The sequence below is a fragment of the Vanessa atalanta genome, chromosome Z (assembly GCF_905147765.1).
Source record: "Vanessa atalanta chromosome Z, ilVanAtal1.2, whole genome shotgun sequence".
NCBI classification, from domain to species: domain Eukaryota; kingdom Metazoa; phylum Arthropoda; class Insecta; order Lepidoptera; family Nymphalidae; genus Vanessa; species Vanessa atalanta.
Genome location: NC_061902.1, coordinates 13,711,883 through 13,739,054, shown reverse-complemented (window position 1 = coordinate 13,739,054; position 27,172 = coordinate 13,711,883). Strand labels below are relative to the sequence as shown.

Sequence of the window (27,172 nt, the reverse complement as noted above, 5' to 3'; positions counted from 1 at the left end):
TATAAAATAAGATATAAGTTTACAACAGGTTGACAAATCGAAAGTAGGGAACCCTCAAAGGTTGAAGGTATGTAGTTAGGTAACTAAGTTAAAACGTCTTACCGGTACGCCTTCATGACTCTCCGGATCATTTGGTCCAGGTAGATTTTTCTTCTGTCGGCTTCCCATAAAAATCTTCACGTTGCCACCGGCGGGCTGGAATATTGTAGCAGCTAGTAAAAATTTGAAGTTGTCTTCTACCCCATTCAATTCACTTATTTTCTTCTTCGTCACGAAATATATCACCCCAGCTTTAACATCTTCATGAGTAAAATAAGCTACCTCCCTTTCTCGTGCACTAGTCTTTTCTCCGGAACTCCTTATAATTTTCTTAATAGTTCCATATTTAGGTTTGCGTATAATTGTATAGACTGGATCACTTGCCGTGAGCTTAGCCAGCTCGGTCGCATCTAAGTTCCTTAGAGTCAATTTAGCCTTTTCTCCATCTACCTTTAAATCGCTTAAAGTCATTAGAGGTTGAACGATAACTTCTATTTTAAATGGTAAAGTGGAATTACTGTTGTGCACATAAGCTACGAGGTCAAAACTATCGTTTGCAACTGTCATATCATTCTGCATATAAATTACCACTTTATCCATCAAGTCTTTATGCGAGAAATACGTAACAGGATTTCTTCCAAGGTAAACCATTCCGTGCACTGGTTGTCTAGTTATATTATACCATACTTTGTGCGTCTTAGCATTCGTTTCGACATATATTTGATCCGTAGTTATAGAAGCCACATTAGATCCTTGCTGGAGATATATAGGATGTAAAGACGTGGCGTTGAGTATTACAGGAATAACGTCTATGGTAAAAACTGTATAAGTTGGTTTGAACTGACCATCCCATACTCTGAAATAGAACGTGGCGGTTTGAAGTAATCCCGAATGTTCGTATATAATCCTGCCATTGTTTATATCCTCCTGAGTAAACTTGTTTATCGATTGAGCTTCATCAATTGTGTGATTTTTATCAAACATTACGAGTCTTCCTTGTGTTGGGCCACTAATTATGTCGTATAATATGCCAGAAGGTCCTGTATCAGCATCTTCCGTAAGTAAATCCTTCTTTGTTAATGTATAATTCTCCCCCTGGACTACTTGTATTTGTGGTGAATCTGTTAATAGTCTAAACGGTTGATCATTTACTGGTACTATATGAATAAGTATAGTTACATTGCAAAGCAGAACATAATCAGGAAGCAAGTAAAGAGCCATATCAATTTTATCCTGAATAGAATCAGAGTCATCATGTTCATAAGTCACGACACCACTTTCCAGCTGAGTCTGCGTCAGTGTTGATAAGTAGGGCTTTAGTTCACCGTGAGCTGGTTGTGACCACTGTGCTTCGAGTTGAGGTTGTCTTACACCAGCTTGAGTTTCCAAATAACTTATAACATTTGTAACATTTACTCGTAAAGGAACTTTATCTCCTTCTTGAACCTTCGTGATTGGAATGTAGACGTATTTAGCAAGACCGCCTGATGAGACGGATACATCGATATTGAAAATTTGATCAACTATAGGTCTGGCCAATGCAGCTTCCACCGTGAATATGAATGAATCGTTGGTATATAGATCAGAGAAAGGATGTGTATGCTCATAATATACAAGTGTGTTATTAATATCCTGTTGGGTGAATTGTTTAATAGATCGATGATGATTTTCCCCGTTCAACATTATAAGTCTACCCAGCGCTGGAGCTCTCTCGATTTTATATATTATATTTCTTGTGAGATCTGAGCATTTGGCCATAAGATGGTAATTATTAAGTGGCTCTCTCATTAATGGAAAAACTCGTAAGGTATGCTTCCTTATTAGCTTCAAGGACACTGACTTTGTAGTAATTAGAAACGTAATTTTAGCTAATTCGTGGAGACCGTCTGTGACATTGAATATCATTTTGCCTTTTGAGCCATCTGAAAATAAATAGTTTTTTTTTTAATTTATTCGTAGTGTTAATTACAATGACGTGTCTTTGTTTTGGTTTGTTTAATATTATATTATCTTATTATACGAAACAATACTATGAAAATTAATTAAATGTTTACAACTATAACTTATTAAATATTATTTTTTATGACTGCTTTCGATATTCAATGGCGGCTAGAACTTTGCTTTGTTAGATATTATTATCAATTTAAATTTAGAACTACATAAATATTTTCCTATATTTTTAACATTTACTTTCGTCTCTTTTAAAAAAAATCTTTAGTTTATACATAACAGTTTTTACTTACTTTTATGAACGAAAATGACTTGTCTATTATCAATGTCTGCTTGTGTGAAATGGTCAACAGGATTTTCCAAATCTCCTTTCAAGGCAATGTAGCCAGATACGATGTCAACCACAATGATCGTGACGTTGGTAAGTGGAGTATCTATGTCGTTAACATCTGTGTATAAAATATTTAAGACATTGTCAATTAATTTATAAACAATTAGTATTAAGATCATTTTATTATTTAACTTACATAATTCGTTTCTTGTAAAAACAAAAGTGCCTCCTTCCCAAACACAGAGTCCAGTATTGGCTGCTACAATAGGCGGTTCATCATTCACCGGAACAATATTGATCCTCACATAGAAAGGCTCACTTTCCTTCCCTCCTTCCGTTATGGCGACCAGTTTAATTGAGTCAGATGATTCTTCAGAACCGTCATTAATATACTAAAAGTGAGTTTAAATATTTAATTTCATTTGAGCGAACCACAACGTAGTCAGATTAGCATGAATGAAAATGTATCATAGGTTAAACTTACCATTATATTCCCCGAATTAAGTTTGAGTACAGGCAGTAACGTTAAATCCTGATCCGCCATCACGATTTTACCATATTTAGGTTTTTGGATAACTTTATAGGATACTACTTTTCCCCGATAGTATTCCGTAACGATCTTAAACAAATCTTGCTTAACACTTACAGATTCTCCTTCGATCACGGTTAAGTTCGATGATACTACGTAGAAATGTTCAGGAATTATTATCACTGTTAGTTCTATGTCTCTAAGCCAAACTATACCGTTTGTGACGTCCATTTTTATCCTATCTCTGGTTCGATTAACTCCCGACTGCACGTAAACTAGTCTATTGGCGTTTATTATAGATTGATCGAACATTTTCGTATGTACTGGCTCTTCGTTATAGTTTTCCATTTCTATTGTGCCAGGAGTGGCAGTAATTTCTAACCAACCATGGAAAGGTCCTTCTGTCACTTGGTAGACTATATTTGATGGCTCAATTTGAAGGTGCATTACCTAAACCAAAATCATGGATTATTAATAACATGTAGGAAATAAAACCAAGTTCCAAAATTATACAATATAATTGGCATATTATTTACCTTGCAAAAAAGAAAAAAATATATAGAGGAAATTTATCCTTTTAAAAATTCTATGAAATTAAAATAAATACAATATTCATAAAAACATGCAAAAAGCTTACTTCAAGAACATCTTTTGTTATATTAACACTAGTTGACTCTTCAACAACAAGTGGTTTATTAGTAGAAACCTTCAATGACTCCCAATAACTAGAGGGAAAGATCTTAATAGGATATATGCCTTCACCCCAAGCTTCTAAGCACATCACTTTAAATCTAGAAAAAAGCAAACACATTGGTTGTGTTTTATTTATTATTATTTATATTTATAAATCGTTATATCATTCTTAAATGAATTTCAAGGATATGTGAAATATATGTAATGTGAATAAAAATGTCGAAGCACCAAAATGAAGGATGATTATAACTAGTGTCGCAGGCTAAATATTGTAATAGTTTTAATGATTAAATTGAGACCGGAAATTAATTCTTTTAATAATGATGCTAATGTTTAATTGATTGTAATGTTTAACGCGTCGTAATAAATCAGTGTGTTGTGGTATCAATTGCCGGTCGGGTATTCGGTGGTCAATGCACAGAATAAAAACAAACCTAAATGCGTCAGTTGGCGTTTTCGGCTCCCTATGGCGATATGAAACTCTGGCAGCAGCTATATCAAGTTGCGTGAAGCTGATCGCACCCTGTCCCTCTCCGACTTCTATGGATCCATGCTTTGGTTCTTGCGTCACATCGTAGTGGATGTCTTCTTCGAGGCAGTTCATATTTGTATCCACCTGTAAGTTATATCGTTTTGAATTATCATATTTTATCAAAAAGATAATTAGCATACAAATAATAACTTACCTGCATGTCTCTAGTGGTAATAACAACTGCTTTTCCGTTTTCAACAATAGAACCATTGGTTGGATACATTCTTATGAAAGGGGGGGACGCTTGTATCTCCAAATTTCCATTGACGTCAAATAACCCGTCTGATATCCAAAAAGCCATTTTTCCATATTCTTTGCCTTGATGTTTGAAAAGTACGAGATTCTTATTAATGTCGTCTTGTGAGAATTGAGCTATTTGTTCCGATGGATTATCTGCTCTGAATATACCTCCATTCGGAGGATCTTTGGTAAATCTCTGCACGGTATATATTATATCTGATGGCTTCGTGTCCAAGTCTGCATCGGTATAACTCAAATCTCTAGCCGTTATTAATCTGGCTCCACCGTGGACTATATGAAAGACTTTTTCGTTTTCACGCACAGGACTATTGTCATTTTTCAATATAATGTCAATATGAAAAACTCCAACGTATTGAAAGTCCTCCGGTTCTGGACTCAATGCCATAAAATGAAACGAATCCTGCCTACTTTCTGAATCATCGTGGGCATAATACACTCTATCTGTGTTTAATTCTTGCAATGTGAAGTAAGTCGTATTATCCCTTAAGATTTTCAAATTATCACTGATTACTTCAATCTTTCCATGTTTTGGTATATGAGTGATATTAAAAACTAAATTTGTTACTACGTCAGTTCGAAAATTAAGATGCGTAGCTGGTATTGCCATTCTAGAACCTTCAATTACTTGCAATCTTTCTAAAGTTGTGTGAACTCGACCTGACAAATGATCAGAGACGGAAGAACCAGGCACGTGTCTGATTGTCATAACTCCAGTTATGTTATCGCATTCAGTCGCTCCAACTACGAATGTAAACTCATCTTGTATATGAGAATAAGCTCGTCTGTGTAGTCTGTACCATAATAGATCCGAATCTATATCTTGTTGGGAAAATGTACTATGCATTTGTAAATGATGTTTTCCAGACGAAAGGTGTAAAATGCCATATTTAGGCGGTTTAAGAATTGTAAACAAAATTCTGTCGCCAGGCAACGACAATGGTTTCGTCTTAAATCTGAGATGTTGTGACGATATAAAAGCTTCTCTCGTATTATTTAATACTAATTCCTCGTTAGTCGATTGGTATAATTCGAGTTTAATAAATGTTAGTCGAAAATCGTAAAGTGTATTCGTTCGTACAGTTCCAACGGATGCTTTAAACTGTCAACAAATATATAATATTGTAAACAAAATTGTTTTTTCTTATTATGCATTCAAAAGTTATTTCATAAATAAATAAATTACCTTGAACTCGTCGTGCGTCGGATTTCCAAGAATATGCATGTATCGAACGCGTCCAAAATTAATCATTTCGCTTGTGAAAGAATCGACTGTTTGCCAGGTACCATCTAAGACTCTAAGACGTTCAACTACGCCAAATTGCGGAGGTTTAACGACGTCATACCTTGAAATAAAATTTTAATGTAAATAAAAATATTTTGACAATATTTTGTTATATAAAATCATATCTTCAAACGAAGTTAATAAAGCAAAAAAATGTTTAAAAAATAGTGCTGTTGTGAATTGTAGACGTCGTAGTGGTGTGGATGACATTTGGAATTCTGACACTATACCTAAAGATAAAATTTAGCGGCAGATAGTTTCTAGTCTCTTTTGAGATTGCAAATTTACAATTACTTTACTTCGGTTGTTTTTTTTAAAAAAAGAACAGACGTAAAACGTACGTTAATGTATTTATGTTTAAGTGTGTTTGTCAACAATGCACCAGTATTATTTCTGGCAATAATACTTTGGTCATTGTGGCCGCATCAGTGAGGGCCTCACACGTCCTGTTTCAGATACTTATGTTCATAATAAGGACAACAATCGGTTTTTGAGCGATTTGAGGAAGCTAGTAGTAGGAGTCATAAAGTGTCTCTGGACAAGGACTCCTCTCTCACTCGTCATGGTCTCAATGTTTGAATTATATTCTAATAGCAGGTTAAACTTTACCAAAACTGTCAGATGATTTTATCTAATCCATAATTTCCAGCTTAAAGTTAAACGGGAAGGGGCAGGGTCGATCTTTTCGACTCGAATATTCCGGTGACCAATACTTTGCTGATATGCTGACCAGGGTGACGTTTTTGCATATATTCATTTCAATATGCGTCATGTATTGGCCAGAATTATGTTTATATAAATTTCCTTAAATAAATTGTCATTGCTAACTTAAACTCGGTATGAAAAATTTTCTTTCTCCAAGAAATTGGTCAGCAAGTAGCCTCTCTAATTATTAGTCAATATTTTTTTTAAGCTTTATCTCGTCTCCATTATACGAGCTTAACCCGTCACAATTACTAAAAGACCTCTCGAGGTATTATGTACGGCTCTACTGGCGTCCTCCTCCTCAAAACATTGCCTCAATTGTGCTATTTTTTAAACGTCAAACAGCGAATACTTTTCCGATATTCTGAATATACGCTAAGCTACTCTCGATTTTTATTTTTTATTTTGCGTGTGAAATATTGTAAAAATTCCAACAGGGAGTTTTTACGTTCACTCGTTAATAGGAGAAAATAAATTTCAAACAATAGCCTCTCATAAACACATAAAATTCAATTTGAATAGTAAAACATTAGAGCGTTGGTGAAAGATACAGGAAATAAAATAAATAACTTACTTTACATGGACATTAGTTTCGTCTGCGTTAGTCGTAAACGTAAGGTTTTCAGCTGCAATTATAGCGTATGAATTGTGAACCAGATACAATCCCGTGTTGTTCACGAGACGCACTTGTAAGGGGACTATTGATATGCGCAATACGCCCGGACCGCTAGTTTCAATACCGTCCGATACCTGAAACGTTAATTAGTCCAAAATAATTGCTTGAATCATCACGAAATGTGACTTGAGAAACAAGTGACGAGCTAACTTCGGGGTCTCAATTATCAAATTTCATAGAATCAAGATGTAGGTCGTTGGAGATGATACAGACGATTAAACCTACACATCCAAGGGCAGTCTTGTCATGATTCGAATACGATAAGTAGATAATAACAAACGCTATTTCAGCGTAACCCTTTTATTAAGTGAACACATGTTATACTTAGGCTATATTTACCTGTAAAGTGAGACGAAGTGACGTTTTATTCAGTTGCTTTTCGCTTGTGGTACCGCTAACATAGGATATAACGCCCGAATCGATGTCTTTTTGCGTGAACGAGTCCACTGGCTGACCGGACATTTCAATGTGGCCACTGAAAAATTATAATAATCCATATAGCTTTTTTTACAAAAGAAAAAGTTAAGAAATTTTTGAATCAAATCAATTTTAAATATTACCAATTTTTAATAATATTTAAATTAAAATTTAAAAAAGTTTTATTGATACTCAAATATTACTTCTAGCTTAGTGCTAGACATAAAGTTAACTATGTATTGTGTACTGTCAAGTGACTGGCGAAATATTATACATTTAAAGCATACGGCAAGTAAGTTAAATTATTATAGGCTCGCTAACACTAATCTTGAAGATATTTATTATAAAGTGAGTACCTGTTCGCTTCGTTTTTTCCATGTAGGACGGTGTATAGTAAGTCTTCAGCCGGAGTGTCTGGGTCTTCTGCTTTCAATATGTCCGAAGTTATAACTTTTCTAGTTCCCTTCATATTTAGAACGACAACATTAGTGTACGACATATTTATTTATACTTTTAAATTAAACATTTTATTTTATAAATAAAATAGATCACAGATATAGCAAAACTAAAGAAAAAAAGCAGCCAAGTGCGAGTCGGACTCGCCCATGAAGGGTTCCGTAGCAGCAAGTAACAAGGTTTATGTTTATGAAAAAAATGCTTTTTTTTATAATTGTGTTGATTGAATGAAAGATGAATTGCGGTTTTCGATTTATGATGTATTAAAATAAATCTACTTACTAGATCTCGTTCAAACCAATTTTGGGTGGAAATGTACATGGTAATGTATATCATATATTTTTTTTAGTTTTATCATTGGGGGGGGGGGGGACACATTTTACCACTTTGGAAGTTTCTCTAGTGCAAACTATTCAGTTTAGAAAAAAAAAGATATTAGAAACCTCATTATCTTTGAAGACCTATCCATAGATACCCCACATGAATGGGTTCGATGAAAAAAAGATTTTGAGTTTCAGATATAAGTATGGGGAATCCCAAAATGTATTGCTTTTTTTCCTATTTTGGTGTGAAAATCTTAATGCGGTTCACAGCATACATCTACTTACCAAGTTTTAAGAGTGTAGTTCTTATAGGTTCGAAAAAAAGTGGCTGTGACATACGGACGGACAGACAGACAGACAGACATGACGAATCTATAAGGCTTCCGTTTTTTGGCATTTGGCTACGGAGCCCTAAGAATGCTACATATAATTTTGATGATTTGGTGCAAAATCGAATCTATGAATACTTATACAGGGTTACAGGGTAATATGTCACGATCCTTATAAGGGTTATAGTTCTGGACAATAGCTATCAAATGACCCCCAAAATGCTTATGCAAAAGTGTATCGTTTTCGAGTTATTAATTTTTTAATATTTTTTTTATTTAAAGGATGTTTAAGATTCTAAAATTCAAAAAAAAAAAAATCAACGTATTTTCCCAATTTTTTTTTGTATTTCTTGCTAGGGTACATCCTAGTTAATAATAACCAGTTATAAAACAAAAACAATCTTCAAGCATTTTTAAATTACAGATCCAAAACTGTACAACTTTTCGATTTTTAATTTTGATTCTTTAAGTTACTCGCAATTTTTTTGTAAAAATCACTATGGCTCTTATCGTGCGGATCATTTTAAAAACATCTGCGTTTCCTTAGGTATCCATCGGTACATAAAAAGTACAGTAACAATCATAAACTCAGGAGAAAATTAGATAACAAAGAGACCAGGTAGGAAATTCTAAGAAATGCTATTAAGTTAAGAAATTTAATCTGGATCAAAGACAAAAGGACCTCAATGCAAAGTAGTTAAAGATTATTTTTAATAGTGGTAATAGGTAAAAAAGGAGAGATAAACCAGAGCTGTTTGTGGAATACTATTATCAATTCCTTTGAATTTACCGTCATTTTTTCTAATTTCCTTTTGTCTCATTTCTTTTAGGAATAAGAGTAATAAAACCTTGTCGGGGTACATAATACTCACTGTACTTGCACTGCTCGTATAGTGTGGACGCGCTTTAGTGAATATTGATCTCTTAAATTTTTGAAAAAAACCGCTTTATGAAAAAAATCTGATTCCGGACGCCCTCGTGTCCGTTCTCCAGATGAAGAAGATGTAATTATTCGTCATTTTCTAGAGGACCCTACAGTTTCCACCAATATTGTGGCAAACCGACTGGGCGTATCTCAATGGAGAGTCTGGTTTACTGTCCACGCGGCTGGATTGTATCCCTATCATTACACACCCGTACACGTGATTGGAGAAGGAGATCCTGCAAGACGTTTAGATTTTTGCCGATTTATGCTACACTGTGATGCAGAAAATCCCAATTTTTTGAGAAAAATTTTATGGACAGACGAGTCAAAGTTTGACAAAGATGGTATTACTAACTACCACAATATTCGATATTGGTCTCAAAAAGAACAGGGAAACCCTCACAAAAAGCGATTAAGCGGTTCACAAAGACGTTTCTCGGTAAACGTCTGGATGGGGATTATCAATGATAATCTTATTGGGCCACATTTCCTACCTGATAACTTAAATGGTGAAAGTTATGAAAGCTTGCTTAGAGAAATCCTGCATGAGTTACTCGAAAATGTTTCGCTGAAACTTAGGCAGAGAATGATATTCCAGCATGATGGTTGCCCCGCACACTTTCGAATGTCCGTAAGACAGTGGCTAGACAGCAATTATCGTAATAGATGGATTGGCAGAGGAGGACCACCCCATGTCCAGCGAGAAGTCCAGATTTGACTCCGATGGACTATTATGTCTGGGGGCATATGAAAAGCCTGGTTTATGATGTTTCACCAGTACAAACAATTGAAGAACTCAAAACAAGAATAATGAATGCTGCAAATTCTATTCGACATAGCTTGAGTAGTGTTGTAGTAAAAAGTGAATTAAGAAAAAGAATGCGTATTTGTATACGAAATAGGGGATCTCGTTTTGAACACGAATTATGAATAATAAACAGTGTAATTTCGAAAGTATGGAGTAACTAAAAAGATTAAGTATTTTGTTTTTGATTTAAATTCAAAATTGCAATGACAGCTCTGGTTTATCTCTCCTTTTTTACCTATTACCCCTAAAATAATCTTTAACTACTTTGCATTGAGGTCCTTTTGTCTTTGATCCAGATTTAATTTCTTAACAATAGCATTTCTTAGAATTTCCTACCTGGTCTCTTTGTTATCTAATTTTCTCCTGAGTTTATGATTATTACTGTACTTTTTATGTACCGATGGATACCTAAGGAAACGCAGATGTTTTTAAAATGATCCGCACGATAAGAGCCATAGTGATTTTTACAAAAAAATTGCGAGTAACTTAAAGAATCAAAATTAAAAATCGAAAAGTTGTACAGTTTTGGATCTGTAATTTAAAAATGCTTGAAGATTGTTTTTGTTTTATAACTGGTTATTATTAACTAGGATGTACCCTAGCAAGAAATACAAAAAAAAATTGGGAAAATACGTTGATTTTTTTTTTTTATTGAATTTTAGAATCTTAAACATCCTTTAAATAAAAAAAATATTAAAAAATTAATAACTCGAAAACGATACACTTTTGCATTAGCATTTTGGGGGTCATTTGATAGCTATTGTCGTGAACTATAACCCTTTAAAAGGATCGTGACATATTACCCTGTAACCCTGTATATAACAATCAATATTTTTAAAACAATTTGGTCGTTCATAAATTGATTTCAAATACTATTGATACAGCAGATTTATAAAATACAAAATAAATTGAATACATAAAATATTTTTAGAAGATATAATAGATAGACGATTGCTTTCAAGAGTACCAAATACAAGACAGCAACACTACAGTAGTATAAATTCTTCTTCAGATGCAAGTGCCGTCCCACATTAATCCAGTGACGATCCAGTCCAGTATTTTAGTCCAGTACTGGATCGAAACTGGAATAATGTGAACCGTCATCGTGTTGTACATTCTTTCTTCAGTTGAACTGGTTGTTACTGTCTGTGATGTCGAAGGAATCTTCTAGAACTCGGGAATAAGAAATTGTATCATGTATCATGAAGGCGAATCATTCGGCTAAGCATTGGCGTATTTGTGTTAATTCTCCAAACAATATAAAACACATAATCATTACTATAAAACAAAGTCGCTTAACGCTGTCTGTTCCTGTGTATGTGTATATCTTTAAAATTACACAACGGATTTTGATGCGGATTTAATAGATAGATTGATTCAAGAGGAAGGTTTATATGCATAATACATGCACAATATAGTAGAGAAGCACTGATATTTTTTTTTTACAATTACATTTATATTTATTCTGCCTGGAAATCACAATTAGGAAGTAGTAACTCCCTTTGTCATTAATTTAATCTTAATATGTCTTATTTATCAATCTGTTTTTGAGATTTAATTCATCGCCAATGCGGCACCAACCTTGGGAACTAAGATGTTATGTCCCTTGTGCTTGTAACACTGGCTCACTCATCCTTCAAACCGAAACAGGCGGTAAAATATCTGACGAGTGGGTGGTATCTACTCAGACGGGCTTGCACAAAGCCCTACCACCAAGTGGATTACAATGATTGTCGATATTTATTATACATATAAAATATAATATCGTTGTTAACATAATGATGGAAATCTATGTATAGTCATTTAAGGACACTTTGTCAAAATCTTCCTAAAGGAAAAGTTATATAAATTCATATTTATGAATGACCAAATTTTAATATAACAATATTAAATACAGATATAATGCATGTTGTAAATGGAAACCTTTTGATCATTAGACTGTGTTGTATACTATGTCACGATATAAAAAGCAATTTCATTAAGCGTACGTAATAATGAAACCACATTAGCTTAATACTAATTTAAAATTTACAAAATTCAACATTGTGTTTGCTTTTCCGTAACAAATTCTAATTATGGTTAATTTTAATTGAAGTTTAAAAAGTTACAAGGCTATAAAATATTTTGTGATTTTGTGTTAAATGCGGAATAAAGTTATTATTGCCGTATTTTGTACAAAAAATATAATTCAAGATGTTTTATTTTTTACTCAAGGTAATTTTCATACTTACTTAATATATTCTATCTCAGGTTATTTGCGAGTCGTGCTATAGCATGCAACTACTCAAAAGCAACTCAAAAAAACAAATAAACTGAAACGCACCGAACTTTCTGAAAATAAATAAAACGAGAAACAAACAATTAGAAGAAGTATGTTTTACACTAAAGTATAAAACTACTACGATGTCTTTGTAACATATTTTTGAAACGATCATCTAGCTTACACTATTACTAAATGTATAACAGTAACAAATTTATAGCCTATTCCGATGGAAGAAGGAAAAAAGACAATCAAACTTTAGATTAACGTATATCATGTGATTTGCTGAACTCAGCTATATTGTGCACAACTAAGAGTTTAGGATTAATATGTCTTTAATTACAACACTTTAATTTTACTTCCAAAATTCCAAGAACAGTTTCGTTGACGTTCAAAACGTCATATTTTCGCAAATCCATAGTGAATATCATCAACCAATCAGATCTCAACCAATAATAACGTCAATTTTCTGTCAAATGTTGTTTATTTGACTTTTTTCCTCTTATGGTTGGAATAGAGTACATATAGTAAAACAGTTGATTAAGTATTTCGATCTTCATTTGTTCTTTTTACAAATTGGGTCGCATTTTAATTTACTACAATAAATATGTGCACGTCATAAAATAATAGGAAATTTGTTATATCGACTACATATTGACGTTAATCTTAATACAATAGGCAAAAAAAACATTGCTGTTATGTCCATGCAATTCGTAAATAGCATGTTATTGTATAAAAAAACTGTTAAAGCTTAATTCATACCTGAGTGAGTCTTAGAACTTTTCCCGGGAGAAGGTTCAGCACAGGAGGATCGTTTACGGGAGTAACGTTGACGTGTAGAACGAATGTGTTACGACCTTGCAAGTAACTCGGTAACGTGAATTTCGTTTCTGGTATCAGTTCCATTTCGAGCACGATAGCATCTTGATGATTCTCCGATCCGTCGTGTACGTAGCGAACCTGAAACATTTGAGTAAAATCACCGTTCAAACTATACTGAGTTTTAATTCTTTTTTAAATATGTTTTTTAACAAATTTCAAATATATGTAATATTTACTTAGGACTTTTTAAATAGACTATATTTATAAGAGACTAAACTTGTATACAAAAATTTTGTTTAAATAACTGATTTAACTCACAGTCCCTTTAAGTAAACTTGTGAAAAGGGCTAATCCGACAAAAACTCTTAACATCGAGCAACTTAATAAAATTGAACCGTATTGTGTATCAATGTACCAACCCACAGAAGTAGTAACAAAAGTTGTTAAGATTTAACTAATAAAAGTTGTGAAAGTTGATACATTTCAAAATTTGTTACCTGTCCCTAAAGATGGTGCAAACCTAAGGGATTATACAATAATTGCGCTCTATTACCAAGAAAATTGTCGTGAAGGTTAATGATGAGACAAATTGCGAGACATTGGCTTCAGATAAAAATTACCCAAAAGAAAATCATTGTAATAACATACAAACGAAACAACAATATCGCCTACTTTCCTGCTAATAATAAAATAGCTGCAACAATGTCGCAGTTGCATCAATGGCTTAAAAAACATATCTACCATATCCACAAAGATCCGACACAGTTGTATGTGGACTCAGGTCTCAGGTCAGGGTATACACACTATAGACACTCAGTAGTATTACAAGAGAAATCACTAATTAAGTTTGCACTCATAGTTCAATTATATTTCAAACAACAAACATCACTAACAATGTCAGCCGAATCTGGAAACTCTCGGAATTTTAAACACCGCGCCATGATATAATTCCTAGTAAAGAAAGGGAAATGCCCCGAACGACATTTTTGAAGACATGTATTCAGTTCTTCGACATCGTATATGAAGGCGCAGAATCCTTTTTTGCCCTTCATATATGATGATGAAAAAATAGACCTGCTTATTTCAACAAGGACGAGAGAATACGTCTCTCGCCCGGGCTGCCCTGTCACGGTACTGACTGAGGAAAAGTCGGAAAAGTCGAAAAAATTGCTCTGTCCGACTGAAGAATTAAAATGTGGCAGATTGTTGAAGATCTGCAGATTAGGAAAGAACGAGTTGGAGATATTTTACATGAACATTTGAATATGAGAAAAATAGCGCGCCCTGGGTACCTAAAATGCTTGCATCGCTTAGCAAGCAACGTCTACTTGCAGATTTTTTGAGCTAGTCACCGATAACAAGGAAGACGTTTGGTTATGAATAGTTACCGTAGATGAATCTTGGATTCACCAATATGATCCGGAGCCCAAACAATAATTCAATAGATAAAAAAAGGAGAAAGACCGTCGAAGAAATTCAAGGCAGAAAAGTCGGCGTCAAAGCTAATTGGTTTTCAGGTTTTCTGGGATAGCAAGGGAATTTTGCTTATCGGCTACCTACCTAGAACTACGATGAATGGCCAATATTACTCCAATTTATTGACTCAGGTTCGCGAGGCCACTGTACAGAAACTACATGAAAAACTGACACGCGGAGTTTTCTTTCTGCAAAACAACGCGCTCGTTGACACCGAACATTGCGACGCAAGCCCTGAAAGGCACGGGTTCTCAGAGATTGACTACCACCCGTATAGCCCAGGCCTAGCAACTAGGTTTTCCTCTTTTTCAATTTGAATAAGGACTTATGGGACTGGAGATTTGCAGATGACAACGAAATGAAAGCTGCGGTTGATCGTCATTTTGAAAAGATAGATACAGAATATTTTCGGGTGGGTCCAAGGCATTGTATGTAAGATATTAGATAAGATATGAAACAATATATTATTTTCGGTCATTAAGTATCTTAAGCCGCGGACTTATCACCCGTCTCTCGTACAAGTTTCCTCACTACAAAACGGACGGACTGCGGATAATTTTAACTAAAAGATTACTCGATGCCAAATTTTAAAACAAGAGGAAAGACAGAAAATTTGGCTTAATGCGAATCATACACTGAGGAAAATCTTGACACTGCATGTACGTTGAGGCGGACCAATGAGCGAAGGTGTTGATCATGCATCAATTTTGCTCATTTTTGTCAAATGTTCTGTTAACTTCCAAATCCCGAAAAAGCAGTAGTTTTTCATGGTAGACTATCATGAGGAAATAAATGACGACTGTATGAAAAGTGGTTCAGTGAAATGCATAATTTATCTTGTGTGAGGCATAGTATCTCACTCCTCATTTGTATGTATACAGCTGTCTCGCAGGTACAGGGGCACTTTGGACGATAATTCAATAGAACCAGAGATCAGACGTAAGAGCACCGGTTTTACTCACAACACCGAACTACTTAAAACGACCGTGAAACCCAATATAATAAAGTAGGTATAATGAGATTGCCTTCATTGACATTTCAGTAAATTTAAATTTAAGCGATTGAATCTGCCACCGCATAAGCTTTACTGGCTACTAGACACGAGGTGTGACGACAATAAGCGTTCTGATAAAATAAAAATAGTACATATTTGTGTATTTTATAATACCTTATCTCTAGACAGATCCATGAGAGTAAAGAACTGTTTAGACTTTTCTCCTTCAACATAATTGGTGTATTGAGGTAGATTTCTCAAAGACAGGTCGACGGCGATCCTGCCGTGTTGCGGGGATTGGGCGACATGCAGCAATACACCGGAGGGTCGCACGCCGTACTTGTGGTGGTCCAATACGACGTCGATGTTTTGCGTCGTTATCACCGACACCCCTCCTTCTTGTACTGTTAAAGGGTACAGTGCTACCAATTCTAATTCGCTGCTCGATTTAGAAAACACCTGGAAAACAAACATTGAGTGATCATAAAATGGGGCTTTACTTACTTTACTTTTTTATTTTACTTTACCGAATTTATATGTAAATACTTTATCAATAGAGAGAACTCATGGCATTTTTTCTAAGCGTTATAATAAAACATTTTACAGTGGCCATTTTAATGCTTATTTTTCTACTTATTGCAACCAATATGTCAAATTATGATGTTTAATGTAACTTATTGTATTATTGATATTATTAAACTTGACTAAATATTTTGTATCATTTTTTTATTTAAAAAAAAAACTAATAGGCTATAATAATTTATTAATATTCTATTTTTGTGTTTGAGTCTGTAGAAGCGGGACCTTAATAGCTCGGCTTTGTTCCAGCAAACAATAAAAAATACGAATATCGGCTGGAAAATCCACCCTGCCGATATATCACGTGAACATAATTGAGGTCGATGAACTCTTTCACTTGACCTCATACGACATCCTTACTTAGAAAGTACACTGATTCAATAGTAAGCTTTATAGCGGGAGCAATAGCGGCGATATTACCTTATATTTCTCAGCGTAGTCCGGATTAATACACAATTCAGAGTCGCACTTGCATGTGAAGTGGTCGACGCCGTGTTGTTCGCAAGTCGCTCGTGGTATGCAGGGAGGGCTCGGACCGGCGTGGCAAGGGTACCACCACACGCATCTCGGGCTAACGCCGTACGATACAACGGCGTTGGGTAAACCGTAAATCTTATCGTCTACCTCGATCGGTCTGATGCAGCCCTAAGGATATTTCGTTAAATGTGAGAATTTATTTAATCAGCTGTTATTGATTTCGGATATCGAACAAACAAATTGAAAGCAAAGGCATTAAAATATAAAGGGACACTTAGTTATTAATTAATATAATTATCTGTTTTTATAATAGGAGCTACTAATCATTAAAAGTTATTTGATCGACAATTAAGTCAAATAAAATATATTAATTATTGATAAATAATTTTACCATTATGCTAGAATCAGCCGCTTTGATGCCCTTCGAGAACGCTCGCTGTCTCTTCTCACTCTCTATCCCGCCGAGATAGAAAGAGTCGGATAGATCCAAATACCTCGTACCGCCGCTCTCTATACGGGTGCTCATTGCAATATTGTCGATTGAGAGCTGAAAATTATTTTATTAAATTTGTAAAAAAATTTTGATTAATAAATATAAATGTTAACAATAAACTTCATTAACACATAACACGAATATTTTATATGACCGCAAATGTTGAGTTTTTTATTATGAATATACAAATAAAAATATAGCATATAAATATATCTATGTCAATAAATAAATTCAACAGGAAGGCACAGCATATATCAATTTGTAAAAAGTTCGCTAGAGCTCTTAATAAAATCAGAAGGATGGTTAACCATGATCAAAGAACATATCCTCTTACAGACGGACGTCGTTTTTGATCCGAGTAAACAAGCAAGCATCAAACTATACGTACTCATGTAAAAAAATCTATGCTTATATTATACGTGTGAATATGACTCTGTCTGTTTGTTGCTCATTCACTTCCAAGCGACTGAACAGAATTTTATTAAATTTAGTATAAACCAAACTTAAGCATCTAGTCTATTTTTTTATGCAAAACACGTGACGTCCACTCTCTAAAACGCGAGCGACAATTAATAGGAATACATAATTTATAAGTATTGAGATAATATGTAAATATCATGGTATGTAATCACAGGCACAAGGGACATAACATCTTAGTTCCCAAGTGGTGCATAGGTGATGTAAGGAATGGCGGCCTTTGTCTATGGGCGGTGGTGACCACCATATAAACAAAAAAATATTATAGCTTCACAGTAGTTTTATATTGAAGGACAACACACACAGAAAAAATCTGATGTTTATGAGTATTCGCATGCAGTAAAATTCACAAAAAAATCTTCACAATCCGATGAACGGCTTAGAAGCGCATAGGCGGCGACGAACATGCATTCTATTTTGTATAGAAGATAATAACGAAATGCAAAGTTCATAAGTAAGGTAACAAGCTATTGTAGTCTTAAAAAATATAAAAATGTCTTCCTCGTTCCCTTTGCATTATTTTATACTTTATATCTGTTATATAATCGTTTTGTTAGCATTAATTTGATTCACAATTTTTTAATAATTTCCATACGTTTATGGCACCAGTTTCGTGTATAATAATTAACCGCTCGACATTCTTTTATGTCAAGAGTACAATTAAATAATTCAATGAAATTTCATTGAATTAACAGCCTATAAAAGTCCCACTACGGGGCTATGACCTGCTCTCCTTTTTGAGGGTAATGTTTGCAGTGTACCCCACCACGATGCTCAATTACGAGTCTGTGATAGATTAACATCCGACACATCCACTTTTAACACATGCACACACATCTTTCTTACCTTCACGATCTTTGTCTTTACTTATATTATAAAGAGGAAAAGATTGTTTGTTTATTCGAACGCGCTAATACAAGGAACTAAAAGTTCGATCTGCATTGGTGATTGACGCCATTATCTATGAGAGGGGGTGACCACTTACCATCAGGTAGGTATATCATAAAAACAAAGATATATATATATATACGCTCACGCATAGAGACGCTCCTCCGTCACTAAGGATTGACGCGTATACACCCCGCGTTAGATTATTTTACGTTAATTGAATGTTTTAACGCGATTAGTTTCACGTCGCGTATTTTATACCCAATTATATTATATAATGATGTTATATAATAATAATAAACTATAACAATATCTGTGGTCCTTAGTGAACTATTTATAAACATAAAAAAAATATATATACAAAATGTTCCAAACAAATCGGTTCAGTAGTTACTACGTTAATACGGAAAATAATATAGTAAGTCACCTTAAGGTAGTTTATAATATAAGAATGAGAAGCATGAAATTAATAGACTGCTTATCTAACAAAGTACTAAGTATCATATGTTTTTCCAATTTAGTGGTCTCCGAACATTAACATTGATCGTATCAGGTACCTATACTTATAAGACCTAGTCTCCGACACGAAATCTTGTAATGCATCCTTCGTTGACTACGATTTACCTACGATTCTATAACATTCAAAGACAATTAATAAATTTAGATTTTATATAAAAAAAACCTTACTAAGTAACGCAAAGTACTCGATAAAATATTATATTAATGATAAAAAAGCATGTAGTTAATATTTGTTTATCCAGTCAGGATTTATATATAAATATAATTGTTATTGCTTGACATAAATTCGTAATTATAATGATGGAGGGTTACTGAGTTTAACGACGGTTCTTCACGGTAGAATCTACTTCTCGGACCGGTGGTAACATTACATTTAATTCAATGCTGTAATACGGCACGATTCAAAAGTGTTTTTATCAGCCTTTTTGAATGAAGAACATTTTTATTTTTATTTGTGATTTTATAGAACTTGAAACGATCGACTATTATAGTAGGATATTGTATTAGCAATGAGCGGGTATTTTATTAATTTTTATCGTTAATGACCACTCACCGCTACTTCTTAGAAGGTTAAATAAAAATCCATTTCAAATCACCGCTAATACTCAAGTATGTAATTCGTAAAGGCAAAGGGCTCATTACCATATTCAAAAGTGTTCGACACCATCAAGAGGATGCCCTAGTTCAATATAGAACTTTTAAAAGCTATGGCCGAACATGTTAGAACCCCTAGCTTTGAAATTGACATTGACCGGAAAATTTTGGATGATAAAAGAAAATTGAGTAGTAGTAGTAGAAGTATTCTCTCTACTTGAGGTTCGGTTATTCTACCACGCTGTTCCAACGCGTATACCAAGTGGCAGATTTACGACACAATCGTGTTGCCTTGTGATATTTTCCTTGACGTCAAGCAGGCAAGCAAGCACGATGTTATTATAAACATATTAAATTCAATGATAAAGTTTTGAAAATACAGTGTTGTTTGACTAGATTTGAACCCGCAATTCACGTGTTCTAATCACTATACTATCTCAGTCATTGAACATTTTATATCTTCAAATATATATATATAAAGATATCAAACCTTTTTTTAATTAAAAAAAATGTACGAGTATTCTCGTACAAAAAAATGGGATTTAGTATTATTTTACTACCTACATACCTTTAGTTTATATTGAAAAGGTTTTTATCTTTTAATCATCGAAATGTGTATGTCCAGCTTATGGTATCACATACGCCCTGTTATTTGTCCAATTGATAACGGATTTCAATAAAGTTCAGTCAATATGCACAGCGTAACAAATTGACATTTCATATATTCAATGGAAACAGAATCTCACGCTTCGTTCAATTCACTTTGTGTGTGTGTAAAATAAACATGCATATAACTAACGCATCATATGTAATCGTATCCCAGCTTCAATAGATCTGTTCAATCAAAAACGCGCCTTTCACGTTAAACCTGCATTAACAAATATAATCTAATCGTATATATCTTTTTGCTGTTTTTATTCTTATTAGTCATCTCGCGTCATTATACTAAGACAAGCGTCACTCAACCAATACACGTCGATAAATTAGCGTGGAGGGGCTCGCTTCACGGTGAATAGGTTTAAAAATGATAGCAGAAAATGCTTTTCTGTCATACTTAAATTGACCAAATAACGTAGCCAGAAATTTCATTAAGTCATTGAGAGAGAGATAAAGAGACATACAAAGATAGAGAGAGAGAAGAGGGAGCGAGCGAGAATGAAAGATAAACAGAAATAAAGAAAAAGAAAGAGAGAGAGAGATACAGAATGTGAAAGAGAGAGAGAGACCAAAATAAAACTGATAGCAATAAAGTTAATGTTGTTATTTTTAATAAGAGTAGAAAATCTCAGTTACCTATTCTCACCGTCAGAGATACCTAGTTATGTTAGTTATGCCTAGTTCACAGTATCGTGTTCCCATGTCTCTACAATATAACGGAAATGTTTCCCGAAGCTAATATTGGCGGCTTTAAAGCTTTCATATTGAAACGCTTTTGTCATTAAAAGAACAGGGTTCCTGATATTTCCAACAGCACAATGAATCTGCTTGAATGCTGTGTGGATAATTCATTACTGTGGCCAAGACTTAGACATCGTGTTGACGTTATACGGTCTTAATTCATTAACCAAACACATTTACTATGCTAGGTCACTACATATTTTTGAGACTGGTAGTAATGTTACAAACGAAAGCGTGTGACGATGATGAGTAGATATTTGTTGCTCTTTCACGCAAAAACTGAAAGGATTTCTATGAATTTTGGAATAGCTTATAGACTGACCTGCCTGGCCTGGCTTTAGGTAGGCTTTTTATATGTATATATTATAGGTTAAACCTAGACTACCCTCACGTGCTGACGGAAGACAGTAATTTTATAAATGAGAAATCAGTTATTACCTACATATCCTGTAGGTTATACGCTATTTGTATCGAATTTCACTGAACTAATGAGTTTGTAGTTATTAACATACAGTATTTTTTTACGTATCATTCCCTTTGAAAGCGGATATACAACTTTTGTGAAATCTATACTAATAGTAATGAATCAACATTTACAAATAAATAGTATTTTTTTACTCTAAAAAAAAACTCGACAGACGTTTCTATGTTTTTATCCTATTCATTTACGATATTTTAATGTGTAAATATTTCTATTTCCTGGTAATCATCATCATCACATCACTGTGCAATGTGCATACCCATAAAATGAAAAAATGTTTAGCCCTAAAAAGTGTGATCAGGTTTGTCAACATCTACAACTTCCCATTAGACATAGATTGGTTTAAATAAAGAATAAAAAGAAAACCTAGGCTGCAGCTCCAGCGGTTTCTTTGTTACAAAAGGTTACACATGAAGCCGATTGAAGTGTAAATTATTCATACAATTGCGAACTAAAAGCAACAAGAACATAATTTAAAATAAACTATATTCACATATACATGGGAATATTATTACCAATCCTCGACCTGATTAATTCGCAAAAGCATTAATGCGATTTAACGTCTGACTGCCTATGTAATTTCCTACGTACCTTTCGTGTTCCAACATTAATTAAAATAATAGAAAGTAATTTATTTTCATATTTAAAAACGACATATATAAATAATTGTAGGTAACATTTTCGCATTGCATGACTATTAATTAAACGTTCAGCGGTGCGATTCTGTAAGAATTCACTTCGTATCTCACTCGTGAAAATGTTCACAGCCGACTTACGGCGACACACCATTTCGAGACGTGTAAGTCGCATATAATATTCTTACATTTCTCGGTGTGACCAACAGACCACGGTCTGCGTTGAGTTTCGAGTTTTTTTTATTCTTACAGAATAGCTCTTCTAAACTAGTACATAAATGTTATAAAAAATCCTATTCGATTTTCAAATCAAGGATTATAATAAAAATAGACGAATTTTCATTCCAACAAAATCGTTCGCGCAATATTCGAGTGCACCAATATAATATTTGTACTCAAAGCGAGTAATGATACGAATAGAAATATAGCGTTTTACGCGAGCATTGTTATTGCATTCGAGGGCTTATTCAACTAACATAAGGTTCAAAATTGTTTAATATTTATATTTATATTATTCGATACAAATATTGTTATCGCCGGGCACTTCATCAGACAGTTCAATCAGAGCCATTACAGATTTCGACTCGACCTCATTGTACGCTTGAATAAAAATAAGGTCAACAGATATGCGATTGCATTTGTTTCAAATAAATCGTGTACACATCAATTGATAGATTACTAAAATAATACCATATGTATAATATATTAATTATTTCTTTGATAAATATTTTAATTAGAAGCAATTCGCACAAAGCAATGCCATTTGTTTGCCGTAGAAGTAAAACTCATCTCCAACCGGATTGAAAGGAAATTAGATATAAAGTTTCGTTCGCTATGTAAGTTTTAATGAAAATTATAAATTCTGCGATTCTCATTGTTATTTCTTCAATAGAATTTAAATACAATATTATTAATGATGTAAAAAGCGTCATGGACACTGGCACATACATATACTTATACCAAGAGACTTAAAATTCGTTCTAATTGATAAGAAATCAATGGTATAAGAAACAGTTAACGTTTCTTACTGTATTAAAGTTTGTGGGTGGTGACCAACATCCTATCAAAATAAAACACAAAACATTCGATAGTTGCTATTGAGCAAACATGAAGCGGACTCACCTCAATAAGCGAGGGGTTAAACAGCAGATGCATCTTGTGCCATTGTCCATCGTTGACCCGATCGTTGTGGACTATCTGCCCTCTCGCCATCTTCACTCGCACGACTCCCTCCAATATCTCTACAGCCAAGAAGTCCGAGCCACGACCGCCACCCGGATTGTAAAGGATCATCGCGTTCGGCGTGATAGTTTTAAATTCAATCTGCCATCTATTTATAACAAATAAGAATTATATTTATGTTCCAACAAAATTAAAATCACTTGCGATAAGTGGTGGAACAGCTATAATCTTGTATTCCAGTTTGAAGGACTATTGTTATTATGGGCCCAAGGAGCAAAACTTTGTAAATTGGTAGCGCATTGACAATTTAAGGAATAGTGAATATTTTTTAGAGCGCTAATGTCTATGGGCGATTATGACCACACCCTATCAGGTGGTCCTTTCGTCAGTCCACCTGCTTATCCCCAACTAAATGTTTGACTATTGCTGTTTGGACAGAAGATTTGTTAATATTAAAAAGATGGAAACAATTATCTATAATTTGCATATTTTTTTTTTTTACATATTCGAAATAAAGCAATATAAAAGTGTTTAAGAGACATTTCCAATTGAATTATCATTGCATGTCTAGTTTTGCGTTAACGAAACTTCTAAGGGTGCAATCGTATGATGAATAACGTAAAACGACTGCTTTATATTTTATTAAAGGGTTTGTGCTTACCTATAATTTTAACGTAAATGAAATCAAAATAAGTAAAAAGGTAAATCAGTTGAATCGGACTTTTAATGATAATTACATGTAAGCTTAAAAAAAAATCTAGTCATCAAAGTCTTTTTTTCTTTATGATTTGAAGAATGTACAACGTTTTTTTTTTCTGTATAATTGGATTGACATAAAAAAATTATTCTACTTTGAATAGACTTTATTAATAATTAAAAATAATAATTATTTATTTAGATTATCTAAGTAAGGCAACAGTATAACGTGTCATTCGATTGCAATAAAGAAGTCTGTGACCCAGAATAAAAAAAACGACTAATCGTTATTATGGTTATAACATCTCAATAATTTGTAATACAAATAAAACACGCTGTATAATGATAATATATCATTATAGACCAATGTTACCATAATTATACAATCGTATATTTAAAAAAAAAGTGTCCGTCTTAAATTTGACCAACCCACCTTCCTCCTGCTCTTGAATTTATTCTCGGAAGAATCAAATACGCTCCCTCGTCAATAAAACTGATATCAGCGTTGATGTCGGCATCGAATTCGGGTGCGCAGTTCCATGTCACGCCCTCGACGTGCACTGAACCACTTCGGCTTCGTGCTTTTTCAATTATTTTTACCCCATTATAGTAGACCTAGACATATTTTAAAAACAATCTTGTTAATATGTTATTAACATACAATATAATGGATATTATGTATGTAAGTCGTATATATCTAGTAGTTTGGTATTATTATTGTCACTGTCAGATATAAAAAGTAAAATATAAATCAACCGTTTCATTTAAGTAATGACAGACATGCATATACTATATTAATAACTCTGTTATTCGCTTCCCTTTTCAATAATGAATTCATAAGCTTAAAAGTATTCCATTTTTATTCATGATCATCCTATACATTTTTTAATTAAAATGATCGAAAATAATTTTATTTTTTATTTGGCTTCTATTAGTGTAATATCTCGAAAGCAATTTAAATATAGAACACGTAGGTTGATCCGTATCTTATAAAGATCTTTCAGTTACAAAAATGATATATTGATTCATAAAATATATTTGAATGATAAACATTAACATACATCCTCCATACATCCACGGAAATTTTCCATATGACCGAGAAAGAGCTCTGAAAAGTCGCCCTGCCCTCCGAGAAATATACCGAAGTGTATGTTTAGCTCAAAGAAGCGTCCCGGCAGCCTTTTCTTCACGACGTTGTCGTCAACCTAAAAATAATGAGCCAAAGTCAATGACATAATCAGCCGTTTGGCTCGACTGAGTCATATTGCACACTTTAGTATACAGTATTACTATGTATCCATTTCAAGTATGGTTTTAATTATATTAGCAACAATAGGATATAAATCGTATGATTTCGAACTGAGATATTCTCAATCTATAACAGGAATACATCATACATCCTTAATTTAATTCCATCTAGTACGCATATACAGCATGAATGTTTCAATTCACACGTTATAGGGTGCATCTCGGTTATATTCAATATAAATAAATGCGTAGGCTGTAGCTATAGAATAGTGGTAGAAGCAGCTATAGACTATTGATTAGAAACCTGAGCAATAACTTTATATAAAGCCTCTTTGATAAATAGATTTAAAATGTACAGATTAACAGACTATTATACATTGATATTAGACGAATGTGAGGATTGCTATCAAACACATTGTCTTATCATGATACAGTCTCCGAGTGATGTTAACGATTGATTAACATATACTAGTTGTCACTCGCGGCTTCGCTAGCGTTTTAGTGTTTGGTCGTTAGATGTTAGACATTAAAAGTAGCCTTTGAGTTCAAGTTTACTTCGTACAAAATGTCATAAAATTCGATTCAGTGATTTGGCCATAAAAAAGAAACAAACAGACCGACAGACAGACAGGGTTAGTTTCGCATTTATAATATTAGTATAGTTAATATCATTACCAATATTACTATACAATATCCTAATATGTTCGCAGTAATTCGCCTGTGTTACGAATATTTGTTAAACATTCATTTATAATGAATCCTCGAAGCCCAATGTTATAGCCGACGCGTAACGCGTCACCGATTCGCGAATAACTGCTAAGTGGTCGACGACGAAAGTTCCCCCTTTGATGTCCTTTGATGTTGTGTGCTTTTCTAACTCAAACCAAACACTGTATATGAAAGCCGATACCATGTATTTTTACGGAACGGGCGCCCAACATTTTCTGCATTTAACACTAAAACCAAATATCGAAAAGGCAATGTTTTTATTTCAACATAATGTTTGTAGAGGACCAATATGTTTCCAATTGGATTTGGTTTTTTCAATTTAAAAATACACAAAACAGTATTTTTTTACGGTATTTACGATAATGGATTTATTTATAAAAAAAACATACGAACCTTACTAAACTCGACTATATAAAAAGAATCTCAAATAAAATAACTCAATTCATATTTGTCATAGGCTATTTATGAAAATACTATTTTCGAAATATTATTCAAGGACAAAAATAGACAATCACATTTTGATCTGACAGTTATGTCTATTCAGAGAGAGATATGAGAAAATGACAATGCTAAAATTCAATCTTTGTTTCAGCATAGGAAACTAGCTAATGGCTGGCATGCATTGCAATGCCTATTGTATGTGATGCCAGAAACCTAAGCAAATGTCAAAAACAACTGTACAAGGCTTCAGCTCAAACAAAAGAATAATTTAGAAAAGCATACAATGCAAAAAAGCAATATTAATGTATATACATAATATTATTAATGTAAATACAAAAGAAGTTGATGTAATAAATAATATTTTAAATTACTGTTTGAATAAATAAAATTCTATGGATTCTAGTACTTAACACTGTACTAATAAAGAACAGTTTCGGCCAATAGACTGGTCAGTTATGATGTTTAGTAACAATTGATAGCCTGTTTTATATAGATACACTAGATAACTTTATATTTTTATATTTATA

The 27,172-nt window shown here is 33.6% G+C and overlaps 1 protein-coding gene across 1 annotated transcript in view; it reads right to left on the bottom strand.

Moving 5' to 3' along the window:
• LOC125075788 (chondroitin sulfate proteoglycan 4) overlaps positions 1–27,172 on the bottom strand; it is a 32,135-nt gene that overhangs the window by 2,962 nt on the left and 2,001 nt on the right. Inside the window, exons 4-21 of the mRNA XM_047687548.1 lie at positions 25,289–25,432; positions 24,661–24,842; positions 23,472–23,679; positions 17,256–17,411; positions 16,808–17,032; positions 15,983–16,267; positions 13,279–13,476; positions 7,772–7,878; positions 7,338–7,473; positions 6,897–7,072; positions 5,519–5,678; positions 4,229–5,434; positions 3,977–4,158; positions 3,487–3,640; positions 2,805–3,299; positions 2,517–2,712; positions 2,283–2,438; positions 103–1,961 (exon numbers count right to left, since the gene is read on the bottom strand). Coding sequence (XP_047543504.1) covers positions 103–1,961; positions 2,283–2,438; positions 2,517–2,712; positions 2,805–3,299; positions 3,487–3,640; positions 3,977–4,158; positions 4,229–5,434; positions 5,519–5,678; positions 6,897–7,072; positions 7,338–7,473; positions 7,772–7,878; positions 13,279–13,476; positions 15,983–16,267; positions 16,808–17,032; positions 17,256–17,411; positions 23,472–23,679; positions 24,661–24,842; positions 25,289–25,432 — 6,225 coding nt within the window. The remainder of the gene's footprint in view (positions 1–102; positions 1,962–2,282; positions 2,439–2,516; positions 2,713–2,804; positions 3,300–3,486; positions 3,641–3,976; positions 4,159–4,228; positions 5,435–5,518; positions 5,679–6,896; positions 7,073–7,337; positions 7,474–7,771; positions 7,879–13,278; positions 13,477–15,982; positions 16,268–16,807; positions 17,033–17,255; positions 17,412–23,471; positions 23,680–24,660; positions 24,843–25,288; positions 25,433–27,172) is intronic.